This window comes from Gavia stellata, chromosome 7 (genome assembly GCF_030936135.1).
Source record: "Gavia stellata isolate bGavSte3 chromosome 7, bGavSte3.hap2, whole genome shotgun sequence".
NCBI lineage: Eukaryota > Metazoa > Chordata > Aves > Gaviiformes > Gaviidae > Gavia > Gavia stellata.
In genome coordinates, this window is record NC_082600.1 from 46,932,283 (window position 1) to 46,947,422 (window position 15,140).

Consider the following 15,140-nt stretch of genomic DNA (forward strand, 5'->3'; position numbering starts at 1 on the left):
TAATAAAAATCTACCTGACAGTACCACTTGCTCATACCTCTGCCAGGCTTTCTAGATGAATACAAATTACTTGCGGTAAAACAGAGGTAAAATTTGCATTACAGCTGCTCATCTTCAATTATATATAAAAATATTCAGGGATCCTTTTTTATGAAGTAAAAAGTTACAGTATTTAAAAAATTACATTGACATCATAGTTTCCACCACTGCCATACTTGCTCTTAATTTGCATCACGGAAAGAGGAAAAAGATTGAAAAAAAAGAGTAAGTTCATAAACACTGTTAGTTCTTTAAAAAAGAACCACCAAGCAGTATGTTTAACATGAAAAGCTGGAGGGTAGCTTACATGGCAGACAGCTGATTTAGTTAACTGTCCCTGATTCCCTTCTGCCATGGAAAAGGAGTCGGGTGCAGAGGTGCAGGGAATTTTCCACGGATACGCAGAAGATCATTGTCTGATCAGGAGCGTTAAAGGCTTTCCTGCCTCCCGGCTCTGTCTGCTCCTGAGGAAAGGCTGCAGCTCCCCAAGCCTAGACTTGCAAACGGCGCACGACACAAAGATTAGAGAAGAAGCTGTGCCTTGTTCATAAAGAATTTATTTTATTTCAAATATGTGCCCTTGTTGATTCAACAATGATGTCTGGAGAATCATGTCCTCCACCAACCAAAGAGAGAACTGATTTGGAAATCTTCCACCTGACTTATTTGCTGATGATACCTGGACACCGCCTCCCTCCTCCTCCTCGGCAGCTGAGAGAATGGCTCAGAGTGAGCATAAACTTGCACCTTATTCTGAAACGGCTAAAAATACAGTGAAGAAAGAATTAGTAAATCAACCATTCAGGGAGGCAGAGGGCTATGAACATACAGACAAATATAAAACATCTTATTGGGATTTTTAGCAATTTTTTTTTTCTGCAAGTAAGATTAAAAACCACTTTAACTTTAGTGTCCTGGTGTTCCCTCCTCCTCACTTCCTCCTCATCCCCCAACAGATATAAACAATTCCAAAAATGCTTGATGTTCCTACTGTTTTTGACAACCATTTCAAATCCTGCCCCTCTCCTTCCAAAAAAGCAGGCAATGTGGCATGGAGTGAACAAGACTGGACAAGGCATGAGTTTCACGTGGATGAATTGCTGATTATCTCTTCTTACTATTTGGTACGGGCGTGTGCTTTGCATTTCCATTGACTTAGATCGTAAGACATGAAGCAAGTTATTTTGGATACTGATGCCAATCTGAGCATTAAGGAAAAAACTAACAGTGCCTGGGTCCTGGTACAGGTGGTCATGGTCTCATGGAAGTTTCTTGGCTTAATATTTACACGGATGTTTTAAAATTATGGTCTGTGAAATATATTTTCCAAAGATGCTCCTATATTTAGGAAAAAAAAAAAAATAAAAGAACCCTTGATCCAAATCCCATCTCTTTTTAAAAGTCTTGTTAAAAATTTTGATTCATCAATTTATGTCAGCACACTTAAAAGCAGAATAGAGAATAATGACATTTTTAAAAAAAGAGAAAGATGCTGATCTCTAAGGAGACCGTCGCTCTTTTTTCATAAGTAAATGACACTGAATGGTGCGGATTCGATTCTTTGCTGGGGCAAACTCCGGCTGAAGTTTTAGCGTTGACTCATACCATTTCATCGCCTTTTCAAACTCTTCCTGTAAAGAAAGAGAGAAGATTGCAAAGAATCAGATTCTAAAAACCAGTAAATGCTTACATTTTCTATGCCTTTCCTGTCCTAAGTAGTTGAGTAGTATGGTACGCACGAAAGTAACTGCACCAATCCTTGTGGTTTAGGATTCTCCCCCAAATAACTCAGATATTTTCTTGGGCTAATGACCCAATTCTGCACACTCCTTGGAAGGGAATCCAATCACTGCTGAGCATTACTGACCAACGTTCTCGTCTTTTCTTTTTAACAGCAGATCGTAGCATTCTTGCTGTAAAAGTAACTTTTAAAAACAGATCTCAGTCAGAATTTACATAGATCAAAGCTTTAAAATCTTGGACAATGCAAAACCACCAACTCTGATGAAAAGCCAACATTTTTAGAAACAACTTGAAATTATTTTTAAAAGATTACTCAAAGTAAAATAAAAAACCCACAACAAACAGAACTTTGAAGAGTATACGGTAGCTAGGCAATTTCAAGTGATAAGCTGGACTCCAGAATGGTAGTAAGAAGCATTCATGCTGAAATAGTATATATTTTTACACAGCTGAAATGTAATTCCCTGTGCCACTCTGCTTATTTATTAACTAGGAAATCACGCCAACATCCAACAGTGTATTAGAAGAAAAATGAGAGGGGAAAAGACCCAAAGCATTCTGGGTTTTTCAGTCATTTTCAACACTGTTTTTGTTCTCTTAAGTTCCTTTTCTCAGTAACTTTATTTGTCCAGTAGAGAAAATATTCATTTCTAGCCACATTACAAACACTAACTAGATCAATGGGAGTGGTAAAGTCTTGATTTTTTTAAAAAAGTGTATTTTAATACAGTTTCCACAGGAATTACATGGAAAATCCCGTATTAGTTCGTAGGAGCACTGACAAACAGCAATGAAAACAAGAATCAGATTTTTCCATTTGCAGGTGTAATGATTTACATTTGCTGTGATCTGATATTATTTTAATCTTCCTTTAGATTCCCACACCAACAGTTTCTATAGCATCCATCCAAAGTTCTTAGTCCCTAACATGGCCAACTGTTTCCCCTTTGTAAGGCAACTTACTGAAAAGTTTTGCAAATAAAGGAACCTTGGCCCCTATCCCGCTATACTGTTAATTAGCATGATGACATCTTCTACAACCTGTTGGTCCGAGTCAGCTCTCAAATACAGCAGGTTAACGATGACGTAAATAAACTAACTTGTCTTTACGTTAGGATAATTTGATCCAGAAGATAAATTTTGTCCCGTTGCTACAGTCATTTCATATACTGAATATGGGGCTTCATTGAGATAGCTCTCAGATCCAGGGAGAATGAAGTTATCCGTGCTAACTTCAAAAAGACATTGGCAATTCAAGCATCAAACTTCTACTTCATTTCTTTCAAACAACTGTCAGAAGTAATACCTTGACAGAACAAAGTCATGCCTTTCTTCAGTTTGTTTCCATTGTCTGTTTGACAGTACTGTGCATATTTCAACTCCTCTCAACCCTGATAGCCATAATACGTGATTACCTCCTCAACTTGCCCTGTTATGTCCGTGATCCCCTCAACCACAGGAGCAAAACGTTAAGGGCAAATCTATGACAAGTGCTGAAAACCAGCAGGGATACGTAAGAACATGCGTAAGTGAAAATACTTTCGACACAGACGTATGTATCAACTACGTCTCAGTTTAATGGTGCCTCTTTTACCTTTCAAATCATACTTGCCCTGTTAAAGATAAGGATGAAACACACAAGAACCAATACAGCTTTAGTAAGATAAAAGGAATGAACGTTTTGTGTCCAGAGTAAGCACTGAAAGCTAAATTGCAGATTAGAATGTATAGACAGTATGAAGAAATGTGAGTTCAATCTGTGAATTATTTTGGGTGTCGATAATCCAGATATTGAAATTAAACTTCCCTTGCGTCTGTTCATCACGACTGTGAACTGGGTCTTACTTATGATGCTAAGCTCAGCTCTTCAGGATAGAGACCCAATTTATCATTAATTTTCCAGTATTACAGAAATATCTTGTGCTTAGACGAGCAACCAACCAAAATTATCAATTGTTTGCTACTGTCTTAACAAAGCTTTGCAGACAGCATTCTGAAGCCAGCTTATAAAAATGTTGGCCTTCAAGTACTAAATGAGTGATAAGAGTAAAAGGAGTAATAAGAGTTTTGGCATTCAAAAAATATTCTTTCTTGTTGATCCTACCCCAATTTCTTGAATGCTGCTCCTCCAAAATTATTGATGAGAATAAGATTTTTATAAAAATACACACACACACATATATACGCTCACTGTACCAAAGACAAGACATAGCTGGGTGACAGCACACTCACCATTGCTACGTAGACATTGGCCAGTGTGAAATGATTAACCACAAAATGTGGTGCTATTTCCACTGCCATGGTGGCCACAATGATGGCATCGTTCCAGAGTCTGGCGTTGTGGAAGATGTTTGCTAGGCTTATTAGTGGTACATCCTGGAAGAGAAGAGCAAGCGATAACCAGTGAGGTTCTTTCCATTGAAACCGTCTCGGGATCAGCAAGACAAACAGAAGACTCCACCGGCTGGCCGCTCGCACTCGGTTACTGCCCGCTCTGCTATCTGGGGACTTGAGAAGTGGTAAGTCAGACCTATTTTACTATAAAAGGGCATTTGGACCTGAGTTAGAAGCAAAGAAACCTCATATATAGTGACCTCTGCTCACAACAGCAACAAACACTACTGTTGAATAGACAAACAACTAAAAAATTAACTCACTTAAGTGTCCTAGTATATACCTTTATTTTTCAGATGCTTCTCCCCAAAGATGAGATGCATTCTCAGAGACAAGAAAAGCTGTTTGTTTGATCATCCTCCTTCAGCTCTTGCATAAAAGGGGAAGGAATATGAATAAAAGGGGACAGCAGGGAAGTGAAAAAAGGGTCTAACCATCAGTGTAACTAATGCGCTGTTTTTTATCCTGCCTCTGCCACAGAATTCCTCCATGATGCTGGATAACAGCTATAAATAAAATTTTCTCAGCTAGTCACTGATGGCATGTTTTTCATTTTCTGGTTTTCCAGACTGTGACCTTGTCTGACTGACAAAACCATTGAGCCCTGACAGCCATAGCAGACTCTCTGGGAGCTGGGCTTCACACCTTCAAAGGACAAAATACTGCTTAGTAGCGAGTCTTAGGTGCCCTCAACAGGACAATACAAATTTTTGGATGTATATGATCCCTGCCTCCTTGACCTCTAGAAGGCAAGGAGCACCTTTGGTGGAAAAGTCATTCACGTTTGCAAAGCAGGTGTTAATGGAAGTCAGAATCACCAAAGAAGCCAAGAGGAAAATTAATTACCTTTTATTTACATGAGGAAAGGCAAGAGAAAGTGGCGAGAGTGCATAAAACCAAGGAGGAGGATAAAACAAGGTATTAAATAGCTGTTCATTCAGTGCTAACTCTCACTGCCTTCAAGTCGCAGCTGTATCTTTACAAACAAGACCCACAGTTTTCTCTGGAGGCAGTTCAGTATGGAGGATAAAAACAAGGCAGAAATTCGGAGAGTCAGCCAGTCCCAAGCAACGTGATATCACATTTCTGGAAAACAGCACTACTACGCCGTAACCTCGCCAAACTGTAGTTTCCAATCCATACTCTGACCCTTACAAGTCACACAGTTAAGGGTGCCATTTCTGAGGAACCGTTCCCAGTTACATAGAAGACGGGAAAATAAGCAAGAGCTGGTTGCGTTAGATCTTGGTTCCAATCTTGTTTTAAAAGGAGAAGTGCAAAGAGACAGAATTATAGGGGACATAGTTACATAGGTTGTGCATTTCTGAATTGAGGCATTTCTACTGTTAATGGCTAAATCCTCCTAATAATATCCTGAGAGCATAAACTACTTTGTCTCTCCATTTTCAGAGAAGGATTTAAGACCAAGATTCAAAAAAAGAGTAGACATTTTGCAGTGCCGCACAATTTGTTGCTCAGTTCCTAAAGCGAAATCTGCAACGTTGAGTGAGGAGCTTGTATTGCATTTATCAGTTTGCAAGGGGGATCTTGGTGTATAAGAATAGACATTATAACGCTCAGCATGCCATGTGGCAAGGTGAAGGGTACAAGCACTTTAGTCAGCTGAAACACTAAACAGATGATTATGATATTATGAACAGATTTGATAGGACAAGAGGAAATGGCCACAAGTTGCGCCAGGGGAGGTTTAGACTGGATATTAGGAGAAACTTCTTCATGGACAGAGTTGTCAGTCATTGGAATGGGCTGCCCAGGGAGGTGGTGGAGTCCCCATCCCTGGAGGTATTTAAAAGACGTGTGGATGAGGCGCTTAGGGACATGGTTTAGTGGCGGGCTTAGCAGGGTTAGGTTTACGGTTGGACTTGATGATCTTAAAGGTCTTTTCCAACTGAAACAATTCTATGATTCTATGTCAAAGTACTGCCTTTTTTGGTGTAAAGCATACAACTGCTGCACAAAGTCCACCACTAGTATCCAGCTGAGATTCACAGCCCAAATGCTTAAATCTTAAGTGTTTAAGTTCTTCACTTAGATATCATCTCCTCCCCTCTTTAAAAACACAACCAGAAGATATACTCCCCTCTTTAAAAGCACAACCAGAAAGTATACTCCCCACATCTTAGGTTAGAAGACTTGTCCAGACAAAGGCTGATGAAGATTCCAAGTCCTACATAACGGGGGAAGTTCAAGCTCGCATTGCCCAGAGAGGTGTCAAACCCACTGAGCTGCAGGAAATTCCACTGAACCTCTTTCCCAGTTGTCTTCTTTATTATTATTTTTTAAAAAGAAACAGTCCACACTATACAGGTGGTGAAAGTCTTGAGGTATCACCACAGCTAGCTAATGTCTAATAAATTATAGACAATACACAAAGTGTTGGCTGTAACAATAATCTGTGAAAGCTCTACTGTGACAAGCAAAACATTATTTCATCTGAGTAGCGGGCACGTGTGTACACACCTTCATGTGATGGGGTGCGTAGTGCAATGCTTGCCGTAAGCAATCAATCGCCTTCTTTCCTTGGCCTTTTACCCTCCAGTAAAGAGCTGCCATGCTAGAGAGGACCCATGAAGTTTGATTCTGGCAAAAGAAGAACACAAAAACACCTGTAGTGAACAGTCTTCCCGTCTTTCACTCTTCCAATTTATTTGATATATTGAGTTAGAGGGTGCTACACTTAAAAATGGCATTAAACTATTTCAAAGCAGCAAAAAGTTTCTTACCTAACAACATATATGCAATAGCCAAGTAAATGAGATTGCCAAATGAAACACAAATTACAAATGCAACATCATTTTCTTAAGAAAGGAATAGCAGCTAAACGGTTTTAAACAGCAACAAGAATTTCAGCCGCCACAACAGCTTCTAAGCAGCTGTCTGATGCTAAGCATGTAGATGTGTATACAAAGTACCCAACATAAAGCAAAAAATTCAGCTAAGTTAGCCAATTGGACTCGTAGGCTCTCTGCGGTCACTGGAAAGAAAAAGGATGCTCTGGGATGCAGCTCAGAGCAGAAGCCTGACAAGCCTGTCTGATCAAGTTTGGTGCCTCTAGCTGGCTGACTCCCACGTCACGTGTTAGAAAGGAAAATACTATGTGCTTTAATTCTGTGGACTCAGATACAGTAAATGAATGTTTATGCTCACATATGCAATTAGGTAAGTAGCCATCTTGATTTGTATGATTAGCTCTTGTGAATATGGAATGAGACTGGTAGACAGAAGAACCGCATTTTATTTCCAACACAGCTAGCCTTACTGAGAATTCTGTTTCTGGTCTCAGCGCTAAATTTTCAGCGTATTTGGATAAAGGTTGCTGTCTGCAGGGGCAACTGTAGCACGTAAGAGAAAAAGTTGGTACGCATCTACAGCGAAAAGAAACTAAGTCTTGTAACGTAAGCATAAGAGTAACATCTTTACTTTCTGGGAATGACAAAGCTATATTGCTTTTAGTTTCAAAGCACCGTAAGTTCCTCAGGTGGCTTTCGGCAGAATAGGCTAGGGGCACCAAACTGTTTTGGCTGAGCCCTCTTTTTTGTAGTAGTTTGGGATATCCTCCCCACTAGCTGTAAACATGCAACAACAATCCCCACATCCTTATCTACCTTGTAGATCCTGGAAAAATTATGTCCCTAATCATCTCCTCCTAAGGACCTCAGCCGAGGTCCTTCGCAGCCTTAGTCTAGCTAGGAAGCTTGGCTTTCTCCGGGGAGCACAGGAAGCGCAGCCTTGCACATGGTGCCGTAGCTCTGCCTGAACGCATCCGACACTTCAGCCCAACACCGCGTAAGGCAAAAGGACGCACGCAGAGAAGAAGGAAGCCCCTGCCTGCCCGCCGTCTGACCGCTGCATGCCGTGCGCATGACTGAGGAGTCGAGCCATGGCTTAACTCAACTTTCCATAAGCTCCAAGCCATTGTGGGAGAAAAAGAAAGAGGAGGGCTGAGAACTGTTGAAGTAGTTTAACATGTATCAGCAACCAACAACACCGCTCACTACAGGGCTGTAAACATTGGGCAATCTGACAAGCTCAGGTTTCAGTAGAGAGATATACAAGACACATGACAGTGTAAGCACAGGATACAGCTCAACAAAATACTCGTGAAGGCATTACAGGTGCTGGATAGAGACAAATCCGTAGTTCAAGTACTAAAAAGTTCCTTGACCGGGATTTCAGACAAACGGTTCGACACTGGATTGACCACTACGTCAGTCATGAGCGGTAAGCCCAGACTTCTCATTTACACATACCTTTTCCAAAGCTTTGGCTATTCGAGTACCAACTTGTTCTAATGACTGTGGTGAGTACTGGTCTTTGCCAAGATTCTGTAGCACCTGTGGAAGAGGAAGAAGAAGTGCTTAGATGCCGGAACCTGGTAAGAGATGTCCCTCACTTGTTGGTTGCTTTTTTCCCCAGCCTTTTACAAACACTGTAACCCATTCCAACGTAAACATCACTGTCTATCTTGAGTTAGTACTATCTGTATCATCACACAGTGTTGTAACTCCATGGCACTGAATACTAAGAATGGTAGAAGTTTAGGTATGCTCAGTTGGGCTTTTCTTTCACTACTTCATCCATCAAGAGCTATAAATACAAAGACACTAACAATGTTTTAGGATTTCCCTCAGGCCAGATCGTAGATGGTTGGGAAAACATTCTGGTAAAAATATCGCTTTCCGCTTGCATTGTTCTTACAGTTTTATCCAGGCATTCACTCACTGAAGGTCACTTCTGGAGACAGGGCACTGAGCTAAATGCGCCTTGAATCTGCGGTGGTACGGCCATTTTTGTGTGACAGCCTTCAACTCTGGCATACCTCTTTCAGTTGACTTTCTCCAGTGTAATGCAAGCTGGCCCGACTAGAGACACCTTGCAGGTGGTCCAAAGTATGCATACTGGCTGGTAGATTTGGGTTACAAAGGGGCTCCATGGCTGGCTCTTGCAACTGCGTGGCAAAATCAATGTGTTCTGTAATGCTACAAAGGTGATAAACCAAGTTGAATCAGTCAGGAGAAGAAAACAGAAGAGTCATTACTAAGTTCTTTAGTGAGTGTGAACTGCCCAGATCTGGCAGAATCTCATTTGAGTAGCTCAAGAAGCAAGAGAAACTGGATCTTCTGTCTGCACTTGCACTTTTCTTTGCAAGCCTATTGATGAAATACCACATAATGTTGTCAAATTTCTCTGAAATCCTGGCAGTTCTTTCTTCCTTTAAAGAATACTAAAATCTTCAGTTTATGCACACTGAAGGCCATGTAACTGTCTTGCTTTGTGTGAGTAACTTATTTAAGGTTCATACAGAAGATACTTACTCAATGTTTTTAGCAGAAACAGCAAGCCATGTGCTGGCTACAGTTGTAAGCTCTACCCTACGGAGTTTCAGGCATTCATCAGGACTTGGCCAGCCAAGGCTACGATAGTCACGCCTTTTTCCTTGAGAAAAGAAAAAAAAAAAATTAGAAGAAGCTGTTGGGAAGCAGAAGGACATTCTACTTCACTACAGTGATTTACAAAATACTTTACGCCACTGGATACATTCCCTACGTTATAAAAGTCACGGTCACATTCCTGAACTTAAATGGACTGAATGGAACTTGTGGGATCCGAAGACAGAACCGGATCCTACACAAGACAGATTAGGAGGTGGAGCTCTAAAATCTGTTTCATTACACTTTTTCAATAGCTACACGTTAAGAACAATCGCCACTCTTGTTTACAGCTGATGTCTCTACTTAAATGTCCTTAAAGAAAGTTCATAAGTGAGTCATCATTTATGTTCTACAGCTACAGTAAAAACTAGTAAAAGTGGATTGCTCCATCTTCTGACAATCCCAGGTGAAAAAATACTGCTGTTTGTTTTCAGTGAATATTGTTGAAGACAGACAGCGGCTTTACTGCATTCTTACACTCAAGATAGCAACATTTCTGAAACTTCTATTAAGCAATTACACTTCAGCCCTCCCATTTTGCAGAGAAGTTAAGTGAAGCAGGCAAAGGTTAAATAACTTGCTTTATGTTAACAGATCACTGGGTGAAACAAGAACCTGGTCTTCACATTTGAACCAAAGCCTACTGACATCTTTCCCTTACGTTTGGTGGATACTGTACCAAGTCCTAGGAATCCAACTTGTGTTAACTGTTAGGAAACATATTCCTCTCGTATCAGAAACATCCCAACTGTTTGGAACATAAGAAAAATTCATTGTAGCTGTAAATTTGCACAGTGGGAAGCCAAGTTTAACAACGTGCCAGTCTGTCGCACCGGCTACGTAGGCAGTATTTCAGTATTTATTTGTTGTTACCTGAAATTTTGCCCATTTGGATGCAAATCCTATTTCCCATCCAAGGTATGGTAAAATGCTTCACCATAATTTTGCAAAATAACGATCAAGTCTGTAATACCATGTCCTTTGTAAAGTATTCTGATTAAAGGAAAATTAACTCCGAGGAAAACTGGGAAAACTTTAGAGGGGAATGATCAGTTCTCATCACCACCACTGGGAACTATCTGATCGTGAGTTCTTATTTGTGTGAACGGCGAAAGATAGCGAGAGGTATGGAAACACTACACAGCGACAGTTCAGTAGTCTGAGAGGCAGTCGAAGACAGGACAGCTAGTGTCATTTCCCTGTTCTACCAGGAACTTCCCAGGTGACCTCCAATATGTTACTTAAACTTTTGATGATTTAGTTCTTGTAAAGAGGATGCCAGTGGACCTTGCCTCACAGGAGCGTTCGGAAGATAATCGAGGGACGCTATGTAATAAAGCCACAAATTAGTTCGGGGGAGAGAAGATACATCAAGGAAAGGACAGATGTGTGCTCATAAATGATAGTCTGTTTTCATGTAATCCCTTCCCCCTGCTTAAATACTTAATTCAGTAACTTACATTTGTCAGTTGCTAAAAAAGGAGCTTGTTAAAGATTTAATGTAAAAGCCTTGAAAATGGCAAATCACTTTCTAGGTCATCAAATTGTCAAGGACTAAAATGTATTATTACACATCAGCCCTACGACATAAAGGTTTTACCTCCATTGAACTCAAGGCAAGACAAAAAGCATGGGGGCCAATTACTTTGGTTCTCTTCTTTGGCATCGTTAAGGTTCCAGCAGCTCTAAACTTCATCCCAAGCAATCGTGTGCTGATAACTTCTGTCTGTCTGGACACGCCAGTGGAACTCGCTTGCGCTATAATAATAGACCATTCTCCAATTCCTGTTACTCAACTAGCAAAAACTCCACCTCTCTCTCCAAACCGCCTCATCTATGTTGGTGCAAAACTCTACTCTTCTGTAACTCCAGTCTTCTGGAAGACAGTCTCTAAGTTTTCTCTTACAGTATCACCAAACCAATTACAGCAGAACACTTAAATTATTATTATTATTTTTTTAATTTTAATTAGACCAAGTTTTCTGCCTTTTACTTTTGAATTGTGTGTCTTATGTTTAGTCAGTAATCAATTCAAGCTCTCGTCCTGCACTTGTCCCCAAAGGGGTGTCTCTCATCTGTTTAAAACTGAATGGGCAGAGCAGTTCATTTAAGAAAAAGATCATTAAAACCGCCTCTCTCTTTTACTACTTCTACTCACAATATCCACCTCTTTCATTCTCCACTCCTACCAATTCATCCCTAGAAGTTCTGGGAATTAACTAGAAAGTTTTCATTCAGCAGATAAAGTTATGCTGCACTTCATGAAGAAGGTACAGATGGAAGAGATTTCTAATTTTTCCACGTACTCATCTAGAAGGCATATTTCACTACGTAGTCTTTGCGATGCATATTTATGGTAATAAACCAGAGTAACATAAAAGCTGCAAAGGAAATAAATTGGAGTAATACAAAATCTGCAAACGACTTGCTTTCTCTAGAAGCAGCAGGTTACCTATTGGTCCAGGAGAAGGTATCTTTGGTCCACTGATCTCCAGGGCAGTTTGGTAAAAGTTTTCGTTTTCTCCATTAGTCCCTTCTTCCCCGTTTCTCCCAACTGGCTCCTGGAGAGCCAAGCTTTCAGCTTTTGGTTTCTTTAAACGTTTGACCTGAAAAGTGATCTACCAAAAGAACAGTATTGGCAAGGTTAACAGTAAGAAACACCGTGAACGTTATCAGCTCCAATATGCTACTTGTTTTAGTCCAAAGATTCAATTTCAAAGATGTTACAGATGAGATCTCTCTCCCTCCCTCCCTTCCCATCTCAACCCATTCTCTAAGCCTGCTCACTTTCACTGCATCACACCACGCGAACCAAGTACACAGCTTTAATCTCCAACATAAGAGAAAAGCAGTTTAACTGCTAGAGAAGCGAAAGGCATTTTCCATTACATATTTTGTTTGTAACACGACGACAACAGTTATTTCATCATTTTCATGCTCAATGGAACCTTTGGTTAGAAACTCTTCTCCTTTGTAACTGCGAGCAGAAGTTTGAAGGCACCCAGCATCATTCAACACCTAAGTTCTTGCTGCTGACAATCAAGACTTACGATCATAGAATCGTTTAGGTTGGAAAAGACCTTTAAGATCACCAAGTCCAACCGTTAACCCAACACTCCTAAGTCCACCACTAAACCATGTCCCTAAGCACCTCATCCACACGTCTTTTAAAAACCTCCAGGGATGGTGACTCCACCACCTCCCTGGGCAGCCTCTTCCAATGCCTGACAACCCTTTCCGTGAAGAAGTTTCTCCTAATATCCAGTCTAAACCTTCCCTAGTGCAACTTGAGGCCAGCCCCTCTCATCCGATCACTTGTTACTTGGGAGAAGAGACTGACACCCACCGCTCTACAACCTCCTTTCAGGTAGCTGTAGAGAGCGATGAGGTCTCCCCGGAGCCTCCTCTTCTCCAGACTAAATGATGTCAGTTTTAGTGATGCGAAGGCCTTCCCTTTAGAAGATGGATTGAAACTACTTGTGCATTTCACACAAGCCATGAACCAGTTCTTTTAGGCCCACAGGGGAAGTTCCTATATATATTCCAGTGTTAGACCCCCTGAACTATCCTCATCTTTCCCTCCTCCACAATAGTAAGCTGGTATAAGACTTAAGCAAACTCATCCAAAAACTTACCCATTCAGCTTCATCATCATCACCGCAGTCCCCAAAACAGGAGCTAGCCAGTCCATCCTGAGATCCCTTCTTTAGGACCCGGATTCCCTGCAAGTCCATCCGACGACCTTTTACCTCCAGCGCCCCTTCAAAAGCTTCCTGCGGCCAAGAGTTTTCAAACTCATCCACCAAAGCCAGCATCTCTTCCGACATCTGATCATCTTCTAACCCCTCCATTCCTTCTGAACCGTTGCTTTCTGCAGCGACTGCGTCTAAGAGGGAATACCATAAAAAGGTCAAAAGTTTTCTTCCTGCTGCTTCCACAAATCGTATACAAAGGATCTTTTTTCTGACACCTGACTTTTCCACATGCACAAACCAAGTATCACCGACTGCTCACTGCAAACGGAGAGGGGGACTGGAGAATGCAAAGCATCATCAACTGGTGCTTCAAAACCCAACACTTCTAGACCACTTTCATCGGTTTCCTTTCCAAACCAGAATTCTGCCCGTTTGAGGGAGTAAACAGGTGGTGGCTTTTCTCTACGTATGTGCATTAAACACCGAATAAAACGCTCTGTACCTTCGCCATAGACACTGTTTTTCTTCCCTTCTGTCTGGCACAGCTGATACTAAGGTACAACCAACACGTGTTTGGAGAGTCTTGCAACAAACCACATCCTTTAGCTTGGAAAGCATCTAAACCTTGATCTCATTTTTTGATGTCATGCATTTTGACGTTAGACTTGGAGAAGAACAGCGAACAGAACGAAACTGGTTTTAAGGGTTACTTGCCACTTTACAGACAGGGTGGGGGGAAACGTAGCTTCTAGGAGGAAGACAGCTCTTCTGAAAAATCTAGACACAGATTCATTTGCCAGCACTGATTTTGTAAGGCTGACTTACTTTCCAGTCTCAAGAAGGAGGGATCCCTTGCTGAACTCTGAGTAAGGACTTCTGGATCTTCTGCACCTCCCTCAGAGTGTCCTTCTGCCACTGGTGTGACTGACTCGTGGCGGTCATCGAAGTATTTCTCCTTGTCATGGTTGCCATCTGGATTTTTCTCATGACAGTGGCCTGAAAGAGAGACGTTTACTGATACACCATGGAAGACCGCTCCTCCTGAGTACAAGCGCAGAAGCTCTACTGCGGATGTGACAGTCTTCTAGTTTTCCACGTACAATTTAAACAGAGTAATTCTACGAGGTATCAAAGACTCCATTCAGTGATTTAAAAAGCTGCTCTGCCTCTTGAGGAGGCAGGTTGCCTAAAACAGTTACGGGAAACAATAATATTAGGTATCCACTGTGAACTACTAATGAAAAAAAAAATCAGGTTTCTTTTGAGGGAAGGTTGCGCAGTACGTAGAAAATGACTGCGTGCTGGTAGCCACTCCAACGAGTGCTCCCAAGACATATTTTTAGTGACACTGCACCATACGTGGGAGTTGCCTGCCATCTGAACTTCACTTCGACACCATAATGCTCACCGTGCCTACGTGCGAGAGAAAAAGGGGCAAGGCGGACGGATTCGGGATTGCCGGGCTCTGAGCTGTGCCAGCAACAGACAGGAGGTAAGACAGACTAGCTCATTAAACAGACAGACAAAAGCTATGGGTGTTAATCTATGCCAAAAATCAGAAGTTTATTCAGCTGAAAATTTAACATCGATAATTCTGTGGTCAGGTTACAGGCTCAGATTCCACCAAATACGAAGATCTAGGAGTAACATTGGAAAAATCCAAATGTAGAGCCAGTAATGAGCAGGTAAAAAAAATAAAGTGCAAACTTGCAACACTGACCTTTGAGCATCCTTCAGTGAGACCCTGTTAAGCTTTCAGAGAGTTTAAAGGGTAGCCACCCGCACCTTCGTAGCAATATTTTTGATCTCAAGTACA

The 15,140-nt window shown here is 41.2% G+C and overlaps 1 protein-coding gene across 1 annotated transcript in view; it reads right to left on the reverse strand.

The window, feature by feature from the left end:
- Nucleotides 1-579: 579 nt before the first annotated feature.
- TTC17 (tetratricopeptide repeat domain 17) overlaps nucleotides 580-15,140 on the reverse strand; it is a 65,570-nt gene continuing 51,009 nt past the window's right edge. The window contains exons 17-25 of the mRNA XM_059819268.1: nucleotides 14,150-14,320; nucleotides 13,265-13,515; nucleotides 12,082-12,247; nucleotides 9,513-9,633; nucleotides 9,017-9,176; nucleotides 8,448-8,531; nucleotides 6,658-6,777; nucleotides 4,015-4,158; nucleotides 580-1,670 (exon numbers count right to left, since the gene is read on the reverse strand). Coding sequence (XP_059675251.1) covers nucleotides 1,539-1,670; nucleotides 4,015-4,158; nucleotides 6,658-6,777; nucleotides 8,448-8,531; nucleotides 9,017-9,176; nucleotides 9,513-9,633; nucleotides 12,082-12,247; nucleotides 13,265-13,515; nucleotides 14,150-14,320 — 1,349 coding nt within the window. The 3' untranslated portion in view covers nucleotides 580-1,538. The remainder of the gene's footprint in view (nucleotides 1,671-4,014; nucleotides 4,159-6,657; nucleotides 6,778-8,447; nucleotides 8,532-9,016; nucleotides 9,177-9,512; nucleotides 9,634-12,081; nucleotides 12,248-13,264; nucleotides 13,516-14,149; nucleotides 14,321-15,140) is intronic.